This window comes from Aplidium turbinatum, chromosome 2, assembly GCF_918807975.1.
Source record: "Aplidium turbinatum chromosome 2, kaAplTurb1.1, whole genome shotgun sequence".
Lineage (NCBI taxonomy): Eukaryota > Metazoa > Chordata > Ascidiacea > Aplousobranchia > Polyclinidae > Aplidium > Aplidium turbinatum.
This window is the reverse complement of record NC_137473.1, coordinates 6,838,056-6,861,035: the sequence shown is the minus strand read 5'-3', so window position 1 is coordinate 6,861,035 and position 22,980 is coordinate 6,838,056. Positions and strand designations below refer to the sequence as shown.

Sequence of the window (22,980 nt, the reverse complement as noted above, 5' to 3'; positions counted from 1 at the left end):
TTTCCATTTCTCAAAAATGTTCTCAAATTTAAGAGAAAACTTACAATTATTGGGACAATGGTTGAAAGCCGCAATATAAAGTTAGTTAGGAAGCCTTCAAAACGTGTATTGCAGAATATTTATTTGGTACACTCATATTTGAGTGTTTTAACACTTTTATATAAGGACAAAAAAAAATAAAATCTTTTAAGTTTATTTCATCTACAATTGTATCATGTAATTTACGCACCATAAAATGTAAAGTTAATTTCGAGCTTCGGTATTATCCATTTTACTGCTTAGAAATGTGTGAAAAAGAATCTTGATTGGAAAGTTTCAATTTCCTGGACTTTTTAAGAGCAAATGTTGGTTACAAGGCATAATGTGTTTTGTTTATTTTTTTATTGCAAAGCAGTTATAAGTCCTGATCTCAATCAGTACAAAAAGTAAGTTGTACGTAATCATTATACCTTTCATTTTAGAAATACAGGATACTAAAAAACGCTGAAAATACGTAAAGAAATATATAATTTTTAAATAACATCAAACATAAACTGTTGCCGACGATTGTTCATCTGTTTCTTCTCGATGACTACAATGCTGCGTTTGCTGGTACTTGTGTTCGGTCTTTCAGCAGGTGAGCTTTTGGTTTCATGCAGAAAGTCAATGCACATGATCGGGTAAAGGTAATCTCTAATTATTTTAAAAGACACTGAGCATAGTGTCCGTGTACTTATAATGGGATTACGTCACCAGACATCGATATCCGTCAGCTTTACATCCCAGACTTTGACATCTGCAAAAGTTGAATCAATGTTAAAATGACGAATTTTGCTGTCTGGGGTCTTGTAATGCACGTAATCGCAATTGTTATGGCACTAATGAAATTATAGTGTATTGCAATAGCTAGCTATAGTACTATACTAAGACAATAACTTATAACAAGCCGAATTTTTCTTAGTAGGCTACATATATAGTATATATCGTAACACAAGTTGTCCTCGCCTCCGCCCAGTTGCTTCTAGCTTCTTGAAAGGTAGATGCCTTGTTATTGAAATTGTATTACCTTGTACAGTATTCTTAGAACTAGTAGAATCAGTGTTAGACGTCAGAGCAAGTTCACAATAAATGCAATTTCCAATTGGACCGTTTCTTTAGGTTAAAAGCTGTTATGTAGCCAACGCGGTCTGCCGATGATAAAGTATAGTACTAACTTTCTCAACCAAAAATGGCAAAAAGCAGTTCTAAAAAAGCATTTTCGTTTGGTTCATTTTATGATTGGTTTTCTCAAATCCTGGATAAAATATGACGTAGCATGGACTTATACTCTCGCAACTAAGCTGAACCGAAAAAAACATCACTGAATAACGAACAGTTTGCAGTGCACCACTGGACAGTAGGGTGGAGTGAAAAAAACTTTTTATAAAATTTTTATTAGCTTGGGGTTGGAAAAATTGCCAATTACTACTAAAACTAGTTGTGCAAAATTAGAATGTAATCTGACGAGAGCTTGATCTGCCACCAGCCACTTGAAGATTTACTATTGGGCCATTCCGTGTCAATTCACACAGTCAAGAAATTAAACCTCTTTAATTTTTCTTAAATTTTACACACCTTTTTATTATCTTATATGATGAACACCTACAAAATTTGAGTGAAATTTACAGAGAATCACGAGAGTTATAAAGAATTTAGTTTTGGGGGGGGTCTGCGAGAGGGCACGATTTTTTTTATTTTTGGCCATGTTTGAGGTCCTATTACTGCTTAAGTACATTAGGTAAGAACCCAATTTTTTTTGCAGGTGATAGTACTGCTGACAAGTATTGAAAACACAACATCGTTCACATTGTCACTCTAAAAAGTCAAAGACATCCAAATGTGGCAGTTTCCAGCTCTCGGCTAAAATTTTCCAAAATTTTAAAACCTTACCAAGACCCTATTTTTGATTGGTTTTGGCTGACATTTAGTAGAAATGTTGTTTACAGGATTCTCTTTGAACTGAAAGAAATTCAGTACAAAATATTAAAGGGGTTTGGAGGTATTTAATGTGAAACATGGGTCGAAATGAGAAAAAGCAAAAAAGAGGTCCTTTTAATATCCCGGTTACCCATGACCTCAGTAAAAATTTACACTAATATTTCATAAAGAATCCTGTAAAAAACATTTCTACTAAATTTCAGCCAAATCCAATTAAAAATAGGGTCTTGGCAAGGTTTTAAAATTTTTGGAAAATTTTAACCGAGAGCTGGAAACGGCCACAAATAGATGTCTATGACCTTTGACCTTTTAAAGTGACAATATGAACGATGTTGTTTTTTCAATATTTGGCAGAAGTACTATTGTCTGTAAAAAAATTAGGTTCTTACCTAATTTACTTAAGCAGTAATAGGACCTCAAACATGGCCAAAAATAAAAAAAATCGTGCCCCCTCGCAGACCCCCCATACTAAATGCTTTATAACTCTCGTGTTTCTCAATAAATTTCACTCAAATTTTGCACCATATAAGATAGTGATGTGTAAAATTTAGGAAAAATTAAAGAGGTTTAATTTCTTGACTGTGTGAATTGACACGGAATGGCCCAATGGTAAATTTTCAAGTGGCTGGTGGCAGATTAAGCTCTCGTCAGATTACATTCTAATTTTTCACAATTAGTTTTAGTGGTAATTGGCAAGTTTTCCAACCCCGAGCTAATAAAAATTTTATAAAAAGTTTTTTTCACTCCACCCTACTGGACAGCTGATCAATGAATTGTATAACCTAAGTGTTTACATTATCAAGCATCAACCCATGTAATAGGCCTATATAGTGTGTATCACAAATAAGGCTGAAACACTCTGTAAAAGGTTTTAGAAACAGTTAACTGCATTTGAAGTAATTTTAATAATAAATTAATCCTAAATGTTTTTATGTGAAATACAGGAATAAACCGTTTATGCTTAGTGAATCTTAGATCAAAGTTTCCAAACTTATAAAGTAGAAACTTAAACTTTTGAGTTGGAAAAAATTGGTAATAAAACTTTGTTATATAGAGACGTACTAAACAAAGTAACTACAATGGGTTTAATTTATTATAGTAGGTTACACAAAGAAATACAACAAATTGATAATAAAACTACAATTACAGCTATCAACAAAGCTTCGGCGGAAAGCATCATCTTCTGTGAAGATCATTCTGAAGTCCCTAAGAAAGTGGAATTGTCTTGTCCTGGCAACAAAGTCGTCAGTGTGATTGATGCAAATTATGGAAGAACGAGTTCGGATCAGTAAGTTCACAAATTATTGCTTTTTCAGTCACTTCAAAAATCTTTATTTCTACTTTGTGTGGTCGCCGATGCAGACTGTAGTCGTTCATTCTGTTAGCAATATCCTCTTCTTTCATTCCCAATGTTGCCAGGTCTTCTGCCACACAGTCTGTCCATTTTTTTTAGATTCATTGCTTTCGATTTCCAATTTCAAACTGCCATTCCTCTCCGCCCCTTCTGTATCCCTCCATGCGTTTCAACCACCGAAGGCATGTCTCAGATTATCTTTCAGCTCTCCGACTTGCAGTAGGTTTCTGATAATTTCATTTCTTTCTCAATCCTGCTCTGTCAATCCCACAGGCCATCCCCTCATTTCCATTTCTGCTACCCTACTTGCATTTTCCCTTGCCGTGTCTTCGTCAAGGTAACAGTCTGCATTCCATGCAACATCACTGGTTCTTTCCACACTATGCTTTTGGAACCAACTAAACTTTGGTGGTCAGTTCCTTTCGCTCAGCCGCATTTCCTTCAGCAATTGCGCCAACCTAATTTAACTACCAGGAATAACCTGTCAAGGCTTTGTCAGTCCGAGGATAAAGATTCCAAAGCAAACCAACCATTTTGACATAGAGAAAATAGCAGAATGGTTTGGTTTTGAATCTTCATCCTCGGACTAACAAAGCCTTGACAGGTGTAGGCTTCCGTTTAGCTTGATACGAAGTATAGTTTTGTTGTCGAGTTTGATACCGGAAGAATATTCCCATTATATTTAGAACCTAGCAATTAAGCTGAAGTACTGCTCTTTCGGTATCAGAAACTTTTGAGCGGCACACACATTTTTGCAACTTAATGCCTTTTCATTGTGCATTTAAAGTACATGACATCTCTGGCTGGACAGTTTCGGCGTCCATGCGTTTTGTTTCCGGAAAATAAACACTTTTTAACAGCCACTGCTGTTGCAATGTCACTATCAGGACTCATTCCACCGTCGTTAGCTGTAGACGTTCTTATTTGCTGTAGAACGACCATGAGGATTGTTTACTATTGGTGCTGCTGATTGAAGACCAGAAGAGAATTTACTACAATATTACTTGACGTACTATTTAGTTTGGTCTCATTGCAAAGACTTCTTAGTATGTTTAAGTTGTTGTCGAGTTGTTCAGCATTCTTGCGAGCATCTTCTAAGGCTCGCGCTTTGTCAAACAAATGTTGCAGCTCCACATGTTCGACGTCCAGTAGTCTTTGACGAATCGAAGTCGAGTATATTCCGGCAATGAAAGCGTCTCGTATGCTTACCTTAGACCAGTGGTTCTCAACCTTTTTGTTTTGGCGGACCCCTTTTGGTACCTTCAAAGCGGTCGTGGACCCTTAAAAATATTGTATCTGAAATTTTGGTATATCGATTCTCCTACAATGCATGGAATAAATGTTTCATAAGTTTCGAAACGACACAGGTAGAAGAATTTGCTGAACTCGCTGGCGATTGACCACATTGACGAAATTGTGTTATGAGCTTTATGTTGGCACACAGCATCAAAAATCAGTAGGCTAATCCATATTATGTTAATTTGATGTTTTTCTATAAATTTTATCAAAATCAATAGAACTTTGCGACCGTTACAAACAATTTCTCCCTTTTTTAATTTCTAATCAATATTAATTCGTTATAATCTTTGTCATTGCAAAACTGTGAGCGGTGATAGACTGCTGACTAACGTTTGCAATTCTAAGTTAGGTATTGATCGAAAGACATCTCACCAGTTCGTTGGACAGTTTGAAAATTACGGTAATACACAAAATAAAGCACAACCAACCAATTTTTTAATTTCGTAATTTATCAATCATGCTGCAAACTCGGAAACTTTCACGGACCCCCTGAAATCGCTTCGCGGACCCCTTGGGGTCCGTGGACCCCGGTTGAAAACCACTGCTTTAGACGTTTTTAATGTTGCATGAAATTTTCCAACGGTTGTCCCAGCTGTTGTTTGCAGGTTGCAAGCAAATATCAAGCAAACATTTCGTTTGACGGCTTAACATAGGTTTACAGCGTATTTCGTAGCAGGGCGATAGCATCAAGCACTGATGATTTCGAATGCTGAAGCATCTGCATGGTTTGTAAGAATGAGCATTGGAATATACTCGACTTTGATTCGACTACTGGAGGGCGAAATCCTGGAACTGAAAGCATATTCAGTTTATTCTCATCAGATATTTCGTGAAGGCTGCTTATGTAGCTGGTGAATGTTCGGTGTCAGTGGTAGGCTACCACTTTTTTTCGCGACTCTGCTCGAATAGGGTCAGCGTGAAACCTTTCACGTCTCAGAGATTTATCCATTAGATTACTTTCGATTTTAGTTTGATAAAGTGTTATAAACTGTATAACAAAACCTTGTGTGTAAAAAAGTATGTTAAACCCGCTGAGGTTACTCTGTTTTATTTGTTTGTTACCAAACCTTACTACAAGGTTTATCAAGATAAGAATCTGAACAAAACTATAACAAACAAACCAAACGTTAAAACAACTCTAAAAGTACTATTTTAAACACAAAAGTCACTTACTCAATTCAAACATCGGCTATACCCTTTCACCAACTATGCATGGTAAAATAGAAAACTCAGAGAACACGCAATAAGCGTTTGCAGTGCGCCGCTGCCTGGATGCGGGCACCAAAGACGTCTTGCAAAATAACAAAAGCGCTCCAAACTGAAACGTCAATAACAGAAGAGTTTCACTACAATATTACCTGACGCATTATTTAGTTTGGTCCCACTCCCATTGCAAACACTTATTTGTATTTTTAATTTGTTTCATTTTTACAATGCATAGTTGAAAGAAGGTGGTTGGTGTTTGAGTTTAGAGCAGTAGCCTATACGTTTAGAGTTGTTTCAACTATTGAGTTGTATATTATAGTTTTGTTTAGATGATTAGTTTGTTAAACCTTACCATAAGGTTTTATTATGGGTCAGGAACCTCAGGATAATTTAGGCCGGGTACCAATGAAATCCTTTGGCTCAAAACCTATAGGCCTACACTTCTAAAAATTTGCTCGGTATTCAAAATACGAGGTGGTTTCTTCGAGTTCCAGGCTCTTTGTAAGGTTATGAGCCCTGCAATTTATCTCAGGCTTAGAACCAGAAGTTCCCCCTGCACTCCCTTGTCAACACTACTGTAATGTGGTTAATAACATAGATGTTTAATGGTTAACAACCTAACTTCTAATGATTCACTTTATCAAATGACTTAGTTGCAGAGACAATGTGCCTGAGGAAACCATTCAAAACATTCAGTGTCGTTGCAACAACTTATGCGTAAAGAATATTACTGGTGCATGCCATTGCCAATCTTCCTGTCAACTCTACCCTTCTAACAATGTGTTAGGTGACCCCTGCTTTGGAACTTACAAATACATCAACATCACATATGCCTGTAAATCCTGCAAAGGTGAGGTTATGATTCAATGCTTTTATTTAGTTTTTGTAATATCCCTAGAAAAGTAGAAATACACTCCTCTCCTTAATTGTTTTACTTGTGTTTTCTTCTTTCGATATGTCTTTTAGATGCATCCACCGTTTACCATTTTGCAAACAATTACCACAAAGTATGATTAGTTTAATGAGTCCTGCTTTGATGTGTTTGTTTTTTTTCAAACTCTCAGTCGTCCTTGTCCACATTCTTGAAATTACAATTATTACTTAATGCTTATTGCAGTAAATCGCAATTGAACTTGTAAATGTTGGAATATCCTCACTGTCGCATGTTAGCCTCAGAATAATCTCCGCAAAACCCATGTTCCCACTACCCTAGGATGGCAGACAAGCACAAACGACCCCAGCACAAAAACAAATGCCATCATGAAAAGTGTTAGACCGCTCAAATGTTGTCAAAAGTTATTTTGACTACTACTTTCTAATACATTACACGAATAAGAGAAAGGAGCGATCGAAGCGTTCCTTGAAAAGAGAAGTACACTAGGCTGTTTGATATCCGCCTCTTGGTTAGCGTACAGATTGAGTCAAAAGAATGCAATTGCATTGAAATTTTGGCCAATAGGCTTACTTCAGTTACGGTATGTGCATTGTGCAATTGTGCATGTCCCCAGCTTAAAACTCTGGTTAGGTCGTCTTTGCATTACCTCATTTCAGTGGTTACGCGCCCGATTCAAAATCACGCGGCGCTGGTTCGGCTCTCGGGGTGTGCGCTTGAGCAACGTATTTCAGGACTGCTTTCCATTCAACTGCAACTAGTGGATGAAATAATTTGTTGGCAACAACACTTCAAAAATCGAAAACTTCACTCTGTCACTCTCGGTAACCGACCCTGCGTCAAAAGCCTCTACAAGTAGCCTATGCGAAACAACCAGGAATAACCTATCAAGGCTTTGTCAGTCCGAGGATAAAAATTCAACACCAACCAACCATTGGCAGTTACCAAAGTTCTAACGTTCTTCCTTTCCAATTTCCTGCAGCTTGTGGATTGCAGCTAGAAACTATGCTAGTTATGGCCGTAGAAAACGCGCACGATTTTACAATTGATATTAAATAAGATGCAATTAAAATAAACGGAACACGAATAACTAACGACATGATGCATTTTAGAATGTGACTTGACGACAACAACTTCATTGTTGGAACAATCAACTTTCTCGTTGGAACAATCAACATTACCGTTGGAACAATTAACTTCATCAGTGGAACAATCAATTTCATTGGTGGAACAATCAACTGTATCGTGGAAACAATCAACTGCATCATTAGCGCAAACAATTTCTCCGTTGCACCAATCTACTTCATCGCTGGAACAATCAACTGTATCGGTGCACCAATCAACTTCATCAGTGGAACAATCAGCTCCACCGTTGCAACAATCAACTTCATCGTTGAAACAATCAACTTCATTAGTGGAACAATCAACTTCATCGGTGGAACAATCAACTTCATCGGTGGAACAATCAACTTCATCGGTGGAACAACCAACTTCATCGGTGGAACAATCAACTTCATTAGTGGAACAATCAACTTCATCGGTGGAACAATCAACTTCATCGGTGGAACAATCAACTTTGCCATTGCACCAATCAGCTTCATCGGTGGAACAAACAACTCCATTGGTGGAACAATCAACTTCGTCGTTGGAACAATCAACTTCATCAGTAGAACAATCAACTTCACCATTGGAACAATCAACTTCATCGGTGGAACAAACAAATTCGCCATTGCACCAATCAACTTCATCGCTGGAAAAATCAACTTCATCGGTGGAACAACCAACTTCGCCATTGCACCAATCAACTCCATCGGTGGAACAATCAACTTCATCGGTGGAACAAGCAACTTCGCCGTTGCACCAATCAACTTCATCGTTGGAACAATCAACTTCACCGTTGCACCAATCAACTTCATTAGTGGAACAATCAACTTCATCGGTGGAACAATCAACTTCGTCATTAGAACAATCAACTTCATCGTTGCACCAATCAACTTCAACGGTGGAACAATCAACTTCATCAGTGGAACAATCAACTTCATTACTGGAACAAACAACTTCATCAGTGGAAAAATCAACTTCATCGTTGCACCAATCAACTTCAACGGTGGAACAATCAACTTCATCAGTGGAACAATCAACTTCATTACTGGAACAAACAACTTCATCAGTGGAAAAATCAACTTCATCAGTGGAACAATCAATTTTATCATTGGAACAACCAACTTCGCAGTTGCACCAATCAACTCCATCGGTGGAACAATCATCTTCGCCGTTGGAACAATCAACTTCATCGGTGGAACAAGCAACTTCGCCATTGCACCAATCAACTTCATCGTTGGAACAATCAACTTCACCGTTGCACCAATCAACTTCATTAGTGGAACAATCAACTTCATCAGTGGAACAATCAACTTCCTCAGTGGCACAATCAACTTCGTCATTGGAACAATCAACTTCACCATTGCACCAATCAACTTCAATGGAGGAACAATCAACTTCAATGGAGGAACAATCAACTTCATCAGTGGAACAATCAACTTCATCGGTGGAACAATCAACTTCGTCATTGGAACAATCAACTTCATCGGTGGAACAATCATCTTCGCCGTTGGAACAATCAACTTCATCGGTGGAACAAGCAACTTCGCCGTTGCACCAATCAACTTCATCGTTGGAACAATCAACTTCACCGTTGCACCAATCAACTTCATTAGTGGAACAATCAACTTCATCAGTGGAACAATCAACTTCCTCAGTGGCACAATCAACTTCGTCATTGGAACAATCAACTTCACCATTGCACCAATCAACTTCAATGGAGGAACAATCAACTTCAATGGAGGAACAATCAACTTCATCAGTGGAACAATCAACTTCATCGGTGGAACAATCAACTTCGTCATTGGAACAATCAACTTCATCGGTGGAACAATCAACTTCGCCGTTGGAACAAACAACTTTGCCGTTGCACCAATCAACTTTATTGGTGGAACAATCAACTTCATTAGTGGAACAATCAACTTCATCGGTGGAACAATCAACTTCATCGGTGGAACAATCAACTTCGCCATTACAACAATCAAATTCGACATTGCAACAATCAACTTCATCGTTGCACAAATCAACTTCATCGGTGGAACAAACAACTTTGCCGTTGCACCAATCAACTTCAACAGTGGAACAATCAACTTCATCGTTGGAACAATCAACTTCATCGCTGGAACAAACAACTTCGCCGTTGCACCAATCAACTTCAACGGTGGAACAATCAACTTCATCGGTGGAACAATCAACTTTATTAGTGGAACAATCAACTTCATCGGTGGAACAATCAACTTCATCAGTGGAACAATCAACTTCATCGGTGGAACAATCAACTTTGTCATTGCACCAATCAGCTTCATCGGTGGAACAAACAACTCCATCGGTGGAACAATCAACTTCGTCGTTGGAACAATCAACTTCATCAGTGGAACAATCAACTTCATCATTGGAACAATCAACTTCATCAGTGGAACAAACAAATTCGCCATTGCACCAATCAACTTCATCGCTGGAAAAATCAACTTCATCGGTGGAACAACCAACTTCGCAGTTGCACCAATCAACTCCATCGGTGGAACAATCATCTTCGTCGTTGGAACAATCAACTTCATCGGTGGAACAACCAACTTCGCAGTTGCACCAATCAACTCCATCGGTGGAACAATCAACTTCATCGGTGGAACAAACAACTTCGCCGTTGCACCAATCAACTTCATCGTTGGAACAATTGCACCAATCAACTTCATTAGTGGAACAATCAACTTCACCGTTGCACCAATCAACTTCATTGTTGTACAAATCAACTTCATCGGTGGAACAAACAACTTTGCTATTGCACCAATCAACTTCATCGCTGGAAAAATCAACTTCATCGGTGGAACAACCAACTTCGCAGTTGCACCAATCAACTTCATCGTTGGAACAACCAACTTCATCAGTGGAACGATTAACTTCATCATTGGAACAATCAACTTCATCGGTGGAACAAACAAATTCGCCATTGCACCAATCAACTTCATCGCTGGAAAAATCAACTTCATCGGTGGAACAACCAACTTCGCAGTTGCACCAATCAACTTCATCGTTGGAACAACCAACTTCATCAGTGGAACAATCAACTTCATCGGTGGAACAATCAACTTCATCGGTGGAACAATCAACTTCGCCATTACAACAATCAACTTCGACATTGCAACAATCAACTTCATTGTTGCACAAATCAACTTCATCGGTGGAACAAACAACTTTGCCGTTGCACCAATCAACTTCAACAGTGGAACAATCAATTTCATCGTTGGAACAATCAACTTCATCATTGGAACAATCCACTTCATCGCTGGAACAAACAACTTCGCCGTTGCACCAATCAACTTCAACGGTGGAACAATCAACTTCATCGTTGGAACAATCAACTTCATTATTGGAACAATCAACTTCATTGCTGGAACAATCATCTTCGCCGTTGCACCAATCAACTTTATCAGTGGAACAATCAAATACATCGGTGGAAAAATCAACTTCGTCGGTGGAACAAACAACTTCATCGTTGCACCAATCAACTTTATCGCTGGAACAATCAACTTCATCGTTGGAACAATCAACTTCATTGGAACAATCAACTTCATCGCTGGAACAATCAACTTCATCGGTGGAACAATCAACTTCGCCATTACAACAATCATCTTCGCCGTTGCACCAATCAACTTCAACGGTGGAACAATCAACTTCATCGTTGGAACAATCAACTTCGTCGTCGCACCAATCAAATTCATCGGTGGAACAATCAACTTCTTCATTGCAACAATCAGCTACATCGCTGGAGCCATCAGTTTTACCATTGCAACAATCAACCTCCATAAATTTGGTTGGAAATACTGCTTTTTGGTTTGCAATTTCTTGTGGGATTTTTTTATGTTTAATTCTACTCCTTGCTATCGCATGCGTATGTCGAAACAAGAGAAAGAAAGCTGAAAAATATAAAGTCAATTCAGGTGAATCCAATATGGGTGTTGCTTTCTGCCACGACAGGAAAGGAAGTGGTTTCATTGAAAGCGATATTTTGCATGCGGGCAGCACTAAAAACAAGGAACAAAAGAACAGCAAATATCTTGATTCCCTCAATCACAATGGTCAATCTATCGAAAATGACAAATCCGGTCAACAAGAAATGAAAGACTACAACACAACGAATCAGGAGACCGAAGTGGTTTGCGACGTTAATGAATTGAAACGTGATAAAGCAGTACTTCTTGACACTGTTCTTTAAAACAGTTTGTACAGTAGGCCACTGTTCTTTAAAACAAGTACTATAATAACCCAATCTGGCAATTCGATTCTATCATTAGCAGTTCTTCTGTCAATGTGTTAAACATGTAAATGCTTGACTGAAGCTTATTCAAGTTATAGCTTAACTGACAACTTGAGAAGTTGCTCTATTGATAAAATATTTTCCAAAAACATAAAAAAACGAAAATCTACTTAGAAAATAAAAATTATTCAGTTTACGTCCGTTTGAAATGAAATATATTTTGATTTGATCTCAATTTCGTTTAAACCAAAAGCGTTTTGTTTTTGAGCAGCATCCGTTAGATCTTTGTACCGTAGCCTTCCAAATGTGAGTGGCTCAAACAAGCAAACACTTAACATGATGTTCGACATGTGGTCAAGTTACTTACCGGACTGTTGTGTTATAGCCTGTATCTAACAAAAGTGGATGTAGTTTGTAAAGTTTCTTCTCTTTTATTCGTTTGTTTTGTTTGTCGTATCCAGGCTTACACCCGGCGGTTGAAGATTTAGATTAAGTGGACGGGAAGGCAAGGAAGCCAATCTTCGCGTCTACCTTCAGGCAGGCCTGGATTAACCATTGTGGTAGGGTGTGCTAAAGCACAGGGGCCCCACTTTTCCTAAAAATGAAATACATAAAATAAAATGACAAATTTTGAATAACAAATTACAATAATTTACAAAAGAGTTGCTAAGAATTTCTCGTTTTTAATTGATCTTCACGCATCAAAGGAACAGATTTTACAGAGTGTCATGAATTTAGCGAAAGAATTTCCTACTGATTTTGATCTCTGTCTTGTTAGTGAACTTTTGCATTTCTACCTGTATCTTAAAAAGGCTTATCGAAATAAAGCAAGTTTTAGTCATGAAAACATGTAGCCTACCAGATAATAAAGAATGACAAAGGTGAAGCTGCTTTTCCTAATGTAGAAGCAATTTTTAGATTGTTTTTTTGTATGATGGTCACTAACTGTTCTGGAGAAAGATCATTCTCTAAGCTGAAAAGAATCAAAAACGTACTTCGGTTTACAATGACACAAGAGCGGTTGGCTAATCTGAGACTTCTCAGCATAGAGTGTGATGAACTGCGACTTCTCAATTTTGATGCTATCTTTACAGACTTTGCAGCAAAGAAAGCCAGAAAAAAGTCGTTCGACTGAAATTCATGTTTGTTTTCTAAATCCTATTGGTAGTTAGTAGTGAATAAAAGAGCAGTTTAGAATAGAAATTCAGAATAACCTTTCATTGCAACTTGCAGTGTAGTGTGCAGTACTAACAGTGGTCCCTTGCTACAATGTTTTCCCTTGCACGGTTTCGTTGATTTAATGTGTGTGATTTTGCATCCATTATAACGTAAACATTGTTGACTTAATTTGCACATGCTTATTTAATCATCGATCACGTGCTATTTCAAAGTTATCTAACTAGCCTAAGCAAGGCTCGGTTTCCTCTGCAAGCGAAACCAGCTTACTTCCATTACGCTCCACGTAAGCTGGTAAGGGCCCCCATAAAATTCATTAGCACAGGGGCCCCTTTTGACCTTAATCCGGGCCTGCCTTCAGGCATGTCTTTAAGTGTCCTGCCAAAGACACAGCTACATGCTCTTGAGCGGTGTCGAACCGGCGCCCTTTCGATTGCCGCTCCAGGGTTCTCACCACTCGGCTATGCAGCCGACGTTGCACATTAGATACCGACGTTGAACTACAGATACGAAACCTAACAACGTTGCACATTAGGTGGAATCCAAAGAAAGAGCAACATAAGAAATTAATATTGGCCTACGGTAAAAAAAGTCAAATGGTTGATTGATTTTGCAGATTTATCCACGGACTGATTGGTTATTCCTGGTAGTTTCGCAGATTTGTAGAGGCTTTTGACGCAGGCCGGTTACCGAGGTTGGATTTCATGTGGGCCGATACGACTTGAATCGTTTTGCCATAATGCGTCACAAAGATCATTGATATTGAAAAGCTTGGTTGCAAGATTGGTCGAAAGAGACAAGTACTCTTTAAAGGTGTAGGCTATCTGTAAAAGATGAGAAATTTGATAATTTTCTTAAATCTTACTCAAAGTTGGTGCAGCCGCTTATAAATATATAGTGTAGGCCTATAGCCCAATTGGGCAAAGACAAAAGTCCAAAAATCTGCTATGTTGACTCATGGCCACCTGGTTGACTACATTAACTAATAATAATTGTAACCGAAAAGTTCCACATATTTTATGTATAACTTTACAAAATTTTTGTAGAAATTCGCAAGCTTGTACTTTTCCATGAGCAAATTAACAGGTGCTGATGTGGCGTAACTAGTTTTGTTAGTATTTCTGTCTAATTATACTTCAAATGATGCATCAACATCTGTATTGAAATATGTTAAGATATGACCAGCATTACTGACAAATATTTAATAAAACGACTAAACGTCAAGTTTTAAGTAACGCTGGTTGAATGCGACTGATCTATTTTATCGACTAGTCTCCTTCTTCTTCTTGCTTATGAGGCAGCAGTTCAGGCAACATCTCCTAATTGTTGTAACCAGAGTAATGTCTTCATATCAGGGTCTATGAGATCCACATGTTCTGCAGGTCGAAACACTGGACAGTGATTAATGATGTGCTGTGCTGTTTGATGGTCACCACAAACACAGGCTGGTGAGTCACACAATCCCCAGGTAAACATATTGTGCTTGAAGCGACCAACACCAGTACGGAGGCGATTCAGAGTCACCCATTCTTTTCTTGGCAGGTCTGAGCCAGGTGGTACCGTAGTGTCTGGTGTGACTTGGAACTGGTTGGGCCGTGAGATGGTTTCCCAGCGATCTCTCCATGACTTCATCAGGTCAAAGTGACCTTCATGAAGCGCCACAACGTGTCGAGAAAAATGGTGCCTGGAAAGTAGGCGTTGACGTGTGAAGTGTTGTGCGTCAAGGACTACATTGTGGAGGAGATGGCAATCATTGACCTCTGCCTTTAATGCAAGCCGTACGGTGGAATTCTCTCTGCGTAGTTTTGGTGGGGCGATGCCTGAAAGCACTGGTATTAAGTCTGTGGGAGTTGGACGCAGGCATCCAGTGATTATGCGCATGGTGTCGTTAAGGGCGATATCTACTTTTCCCGCGTGTGTGCTGCGGCACCAGACTGGAGAAGCATATTCGGCAACACTGTACACAAGCGCTAGGGCACTAGTGCGCAGTGTTGAGGTTTTCGATCCCCAAGTCGACCCAACTAGACATCTGAGAAGGTTGTTTCTAGCTGATGCTTTGGCACGAACTGAGTCACAGTGTTTTTTATACGTGAGTTGCCGATCCAAGGTCACTCCCAGATATGTAGGGCAGGGGTCATGTCGGATAAAGGTTCCATCTAGGGGGACTCGTAACTGGCGGCCAGCTTCCTTGTTGTTGAGGTGGAAAGGTGTGATGGTGGTTTTAGCTGTGCTGAGTTTTAGTCTCCAATCCTTTAGGTATTGTGAGATCAATTTCATATCCTCGGTGAGGACATCCTCTACCTTGGTCCAATTTTTGTTTGTATATAGTAGGGCCAAATCGTCTGCATAGCTGTACTGTGTGGACTTTGTCTGGGGAATGTCGCTAATATAAATATTGAATAGCATGGGTGCTAAGCAAGATCCTTGTGGAACTCCATTCCTTAGACGACGGGGGCGGCTGGATTGTCCGTCGCTAGTTTTCAACACAAATGAGCGGTTTGCTATAATGTTAGCGAGAAAGCGAACAAGTTGTTTGTCAGGAATTTTTTGTAGGAGTTTAAGCACTAGGCCTTGGTGCCACACTGTGTCATAAGCAGCCGTTAAGTCTACTAATATGACACCGGCTTTATTTCCCCTCTCGAAACTATCCTCTATGTCACTGGTCAATTTAGTTGTTTGATCGGTTGTACAATGCCCATGGCGGAAGCCAGCTTGTTCTGCGGGAAGTTGCGGATCAATGACTGGTTCAAGGCGTGTCATAATGAGCCGCTCAAGAATCTTGTAGGGGACACAGAGGAGAGAAATAGGACGATAGCTCTTGGGGTCGTCCAACGGTTTGCCCCTGAATGGACTAGTCTCCATTCAGGGGCAACTAGTGTATGAAATTAGTGCCGAAGGCTTAGTACAGTGCAAACATTATCTTCTCATCCCCCGATGCTTGGATTGAAGTATGGTGCTCACCTTTTACTTTAGTGTATGAAATAATTCACAGACACCCCAACTGAAACAAGCGGAAACTTCACTTTGTCAATCTCTGTCGTTGGGCCTACGTCAGTGGTCGTATTGCCACCAACAGAGACAGGAGTGGTGAGCAGGGCCATGTAGAAAGTAATTTGAGCCATGTATCAATGAAATACCTGAGTTCCACATGAAGACACTTCTAAGAAAAATGCATTATTCCAAAAAATAAGTGGTTGTTGTTTAGATCCTTGGAAAGGGTCGGGCCCATAAATTCATCTCGAGACCAGGTCCAAAAGTATCTCCTGGACCCCCCTTTGTCAAAGCTACTGATAGTATAGGTAACGTTGACAAGGTGTGCTTTAGGCCAGAGATGATTTTAGTGGCTCACACCTTTCCAAGGGCCAGGAAACTTGGAAGATGCCATCGTGTATTCATAGGATATAGCACGTTTTCCCTAAAAGTATCTTGAATTGGAGCCCAAGAATCTCATTGGTACCGGGCCAAAATTATCCTCTCAGCGGCCCTGCATTTGGGTGTGAGTTGTTCACTGCCTAGACCAGTGATTATCAGTCGCAGATGACGTGAGTGAACGACTTGTTAATACTTTAACAGAAGTGGGCAAACTGCGTGCAGCCCGCTACAACATTCATAACTGTTCCATGCATCTGGCCAGTGTCGGTATCAAAAATTAGTGCTATTTCTGATCGGCCAAATGCAATTTGTGCTCATGTAGTCTACCAACGTGTTTTTAGGCTACGAAAGTGCTTTTTAAACCAACCACTGATCTGTTCTACAAAGGAGTTATGCGTATTATTAAAATTCATATTGTAAAATTATTGTGCATTTGTGTGTGCATTAGCAGTGGCGTATACAAGGCGGGGAGGGGAGAGGATTGGGAGTTAAAAAAAACATTTAGCTGTTTGTGTCCCAATTAAATTACTTTATAAACCAACAAATTGAACAAAACTACATTTAGTATTTTATGTAGCCTACTGTAGCCTAATATTGCAATGAAATCATAGTCAATGTTTTTCAGTATCACCATTACGTTGATAACTGGACATCTTTGCCAAAATATTTTTACAAATAACCGCATTAGTAGGATATGGACAAAAAATCAATAAAACCTAAATACTAGGTTTCCGATGCTAAAACAGAAATCTTGTAAGGTTACCAGGAGGCTTAGCCAGCAGGCTTTTAACCCTTAGAAGGGTTAAAAGCCTGCTTTAGGAGTTATATCTCTGTTATTTTCTTCTTGTGCTTTAGGAGTGATATCTCTGTTATTTTTTAAGGCACGGTTTCAAAATTTGGGATTCACTTTGCAAAATTATTCACACTGAGCATATCCGAAAATTAAAACTATGTGAATTTTAGAACTGCTCATATACGTTGAAATGTTGAGGTGACTTATGACGTTTGGATTATTTGGTATTTTTTGGTAGAGTAATGAAGAACATGCATTTGCAATGTTGTGATTAAATTTTTTTTACATAATCTCAATTTGAATAATTTGATTAACAAATCATTTGATTAACGAGGCCAAATTAATTGCTTATTCAGTTGGTGGGAAAATTTTGAACAATAGAAAATGAAATATTTCAGAGGATGTGCTGAGAAATGCCTTATATCTCTCAATTTGTAACTTTTATTCGCTCAAAATTTAAGCATAATAGAGGTGAATAAAAGTTAGGAAAAGTCACGAAATCTCATAGTCGCAGCCTCAGTGGTTTTAGAGATACAACTGTTGATACAAAAAAGTTGAATTGACAGCCCTCCCCCAACATTCAAAGGGGTTAAAATTGTACTGATGAGAAAACTTAAGGTAAGTATCCTAATGAATACCTGAAACAGGCTTACATTTGCTTACCAATTGCATACTTTTACACCTAATTTCTGCAGATACTAAATCGAAGCTTAACATTCAGCCCAAATTGTAATACTGAATACAAAAGCTTCCAAATTGATGATGCTACATTTTACATTACATGCTACATTGCAAAAATGTTAATGTATTTCAAAATACAACACTAGACCTATACAAAGTTACTAAACTGGAAAAATGTTGAAAACTCATGGTAAATAGTGATTTGTCCAAATAACCAGACATTTTTGCCCAAATGATCTTATTAATAACTGCATTAGTAGGTTATACAGAAAAAAGCAAAGAAACTATTAAGGTTTCCAGTAGCCTACCCAGCACGCTTTTCAATCCTACCCCCGAAGAAATGTAGCCTAGCCTACATGCTAGTGATAAGCAGGCCCGTAATTGCCGGGGGGGCAATGCCCCCCCAAGCTCAAAGTAAGAGATACATATTGTAGACTATATTTTGAGGCCTATATAGGCTATATTTTGAGGCTTTTTAAAAGACTATATTTTGAGGCCTATGACAAGATGGTAAATGGACTAAAGGGCAGGTAGCCTACATGCAAAAAGACTTGGCCAATTTAGCCAACTGCCAAGAACTTTTATTGAGTGCTGTCAAAAACATGGAAATTGGTGGAATAAAAGATGTGACGATTATTATGATGAGTTAAACAAACATGATTTAGACTTAGAGGCTCAACTGAAGGTGCTCCACACTTTGTTTAAAGAGCAGAATGGAAGAGATATTGAGCATACTAAACTGTCGGGCATATTGGCATTTCTAAAAACTAGCCAAACTTCAAGCTCTTCAAATCTGTTGGGGGAAGTCAAAAAACTGGTGAAAATGATTCTGTTAGCACCATCAACTAATGCTTGCAGCGAGCGTTCATTTTCAGCAATGAAGCGTTTAAAAACTTGTTTAAGAACATCTATGTCTCATGACAGATTGTACAATTTATTGCTGTTGCATGTACACAAAGAGGAAGTCTCTAGCTTGAATGTAAACGATATATCAAGGGACTTCATCAATGCAAACTCTGCCAGGCAAGCTACATTTGGTTTTCCAAATAAGTAGGCTAATCCCAGACCCAAGACTTTCTATAGTTAATTTGTTTGGTGGAGACCTGTACCAGACAAAGTCACGAGGGTCATTCCTGACAAAGTTGTGTGTTAAAAATATTGCATCTATTCTATTCTGCAATCATTTTGGCTGGAATTACCCATGTTTTGGCTGGAATTATCCCAATCATTCGAAATTACTGCTATCTAGCACCTTGTGACTTTATAACATATGCTGTGCCAGTGGCGTAGCCAAAGGGGGGGGGGGGGGTTGGGGGTTACAACCCCCCCCCCCCTTTGGCACACGTGTGACGTCACGATATTGAGAATGATGCTTTCAGTCAAAAAAAAATTGCCTAATTTTATACAAAACTGCATTAAAAGAGCGAGTTTTGCCAATACCACACATTCAAACATACCCTGCGCATTGCCACCATCGCGCTAGTTCACGCTCCAGCAGAATACTGTGCACCTGCCTGGAGCCGCAGTGCCCACTGCCATCAAATCGACACTGCCATAAACGACGCCCTGCGTATCGTGACAGGATGCCTGCGACCTACACCATCGGAAAATCTCCCTGTCCTTGCAGGCATCCAACCAGCTGAGCTTCGTCGTGAAGAAGCCATCCTGTCTCTCTCTCGTCGAGCTACGAACCCCAACCACTTACTCTACTCAAGTCTCTACGAGTCTGTGAACGAGAAACCTCGGCGACTGAAATCGAGACACCCATTTGTACGTGCCGCACAACTCCTGATGAAAACTGCTGAAGACCAATCCATCAGTGCGGCAACCTGGGCGGACCACCAATGGAGCTCGGAGTGGAAGAAGAACTCCTCAAGACTCCAAAGTTTCATCTCCGACACCAGCCACCATCCAACCGGAATGCATTTGCCCAGGAAGGCCTGGGTGCGGCTCAACCGCCTTCGTACTGGCGTCGGACTATTTCGCTTCAACATGCACAAATGGGGGATGGCTCCATCCGCGATCTGTGAGTGTGGCATGGAGGAACAAACCGCAGACCACACCATCTGTAACTGCGCCATCTACCATGCGCCAAATGGTGTGCGTGGACTGCGTGAACTGGATGACGAATCAATTCAATGGCTGCTCGACACCTGCCCAAACATTTAAACCGCGTCGCCGCCACTGCCCAAGGGTGGTAAAAGGCAGAGCCCCTCGACCCTTGAAGTGGCGAAGAACAAGGTTCAAACGAAGAAGAAGAAGAAGAAGCTTTATTTCCGAAAAATGCCGAAGAAAACATGATCTTATCCTTTTGCTATGCCACTGGACAGAACCATTTTACAGGAATACCGTATTCATACCCACAATTTTGTTGAAAATGCTCTCAGAATGCACCAAATTCAAAGTGATTTTTCAAAATTTTCTGGGGGAGGCCCCCCAGACCCCCCGCCGCTGAGTTGTCAAAACCCCCCTTTCAAAATTCCTGGCTACGCTATTGTGCCGTGCCTTTGCCCGAAAAACTGCAAATTAGACTCATTGCAACTACAAATGTTATGTGCATAGCCTTTTACTTCGCAACAGCTTGTGAGCCCCCCCAAGCTAAAATGTATAATTACGGGCCTGGTGATAAGCTTATCTCTACTCGCCAATTATGCCCATTTACACTTGCTTTTGCAAATGTTGAATCGAAACTTATCATTCTGCCCAACTGGACTTACAATAGGCTATCACATGCAATAGTTTCCAAAATCGATGATAATACATTTTACATCAATTGGAAAATATCAATGTATCTCATAAATTGTAACAATTAGCCTATGTAAAGTTTCTAAACTGGTGAGATGTCGAAACATCGTGGTAAGATTGATTTTCCCAAATAACTGGACATTTTTGGCCAAATTTGTGACGTATTTTTTTTCAGCGAGAGAGCGACCCCCTAGCATGTGCAATTTTAATGTTACGTTAAAACGCTTTTAAAAGAAATTTTTGTTTCAATTTGACAGAAAATTCTACTGTAGGGGAGAGTGGGGCTTGTCGGAAAGTTTTTTTTTTAAAGTGAAATTTAATACAATTGGTGCATAACCTGATAACTTGAAGCGGCTTAAATTATCATCTATGATGTCCTCTATCATACAGCCAAAAATAAGTATTGAATCAATTCAGCTTTTAATGAAAATTTAAAATAAACAAACATACAATTGATTTTTCAACTAACCCCATGCCTGGGGTTAGTTGAAAAACGTCAGTTTAATGCCCACTAATGAACTGAATCCTCTTTTTTCAACCAACAAACATTTACATGGGGTTGTAAGCACATAGGCTATATTTATTTGCTTTAAAATCAAAATGCAATGAATTCTACATCTAATCATCGGAAAAACATTTTTTAATGAACACATTGTTAAAACTTGTGACGCCGCATATATAGCACTTTCCAAGTTATTCAAATTAAAATTTTACAATGTATGTCTGCTTAAAACAGGTACATTGGAACTTATACTACTTATTATTGTACCACGGCGATATACTCGTAACATACTACATAGTCATACCGCTATCAAAACATTTTCCAACTAACCCCACCCACTATTTTCCAACTAGCCACATTAGCATATGACAAACTATTTTCCTAAAATATTCAAGCATGGTGCAATAAACTAAAATTGGTTTATTTCGTAGTGTTGTAGAACACCTACAGCTGACACACACCAAAACACTTCTTCCTATCTTTAACGATATCGACGCATGAGATGTTTTTAAATACGCTAAAAAATTTACTTCGAAAGTAAGAAAACAAAAAATTGTCAACCAAACAAACATACCTTGACTCAACAAATCGAAACTAACATGGATTGTGTGTTTTTATAAACTACTTCACATGTTTGCAGTAAATATTTAAAAAAGTTATGGAGAGTTAAAAAAATGATCATTTTTCAACTAACCCCGCCTTCCAACTAACCCCACTCCAGGCGCGGATTTATGGGGGGGGCCCAGGGGGCCCGGGCCCCCCCCGAAATTTTGTGAAAAATTGTATGTTTCCGCATCAAATGGTTTGATATGCTTCTAAACAGCTGATATTAGTCCCTCGGCATCACAATTGATGAAAATGGTTGTTTTAATGTCTATTTTCTAGCATATCGTATATGTCGTAGTATCATTGTTCATATCTGTTTAGCTTTTTCTTTCTTTTTAATTGATTTTCAAATTTTCTGGCCCCCCCCCGAAAAAAACTCTTAGATTCGCGCCTGCCCCACTCTCCCCTATTATCTTCGTTACTTTCGAGATCTAAGCAATTTGGTTTCGGTATGCGGTGAAACAAAATATGAAATGCCAATGCATGAGAATCGTAGCCTACAAGGCAGAAAGCAAGAAGACAAAAATGCGTTGCACTGCGTAAAAGTTATCTTTTTAAATAAACTCACTGCTTTCACTCAGGGGTGTTTCAAACGAATGTAGGTAAAAACCCAGAAAGGAAAATCCAGAAAAAAATTTCGAATAGAAAAAATTTCGAATGGACAATATCCATACAGGAGAAATGATCAAGACTGGTGGGTTGCCTATAGCATTTGAAGGAAAAAGTAGTCCTCATAATTATATTACTCCCACCTCGGGACCGGGCGATTTTGGGCTTAATAAGCGGGTGGGACTGTTAGCCGTGAATGTGAATCTATAATTTGCAGTTAGCTAGAATATAACTGTACCGGACATTGTGCAAATATTTCATAAAATATCAACAGCATTACGATATCCATTTTTGTTTTTACCGTGTTAGACTATTCAAACTACCGTAAGAAGTTTTATATCACGGTCATAAAAGAGTCAACTTTGATCAAGAAAAAACGGCAATAACTAGGCTATGAGTTCAATTTAATTTGCGGAAATGAGAATGCTCCGAA

The 22,980-nt window shown here is 39.1% G+C and overlaps 1 protein-coding gene across 1 annotated transcript; it reads left to right on the top strand.

Annotated features, from left to right (window-relative positions):
- Positions 1-539: 539 nt before the first annotated feature.
- On the top strand, positions 540-8,377 carry LOC145788274 (uncharacterized). Its single transcript, XM_082600056.1, has 5 exons — positions 540-616; positions 3,106-3,244; positions 6,469-6,665; positions 7,820-8,142; positions 8,303-8,377. Exons 1-5 carry the CDS (start codon positions 568-570, stop codon positions 8,375-8,377), a joined length of 783 nt encoding a protein of 260 aa, XP_082456182.1. The 5' UTR covers positions 540-567.
- The last annotated feature ends 14,603 nt before the right edge of the window (positions 8,378-22,980 follow it).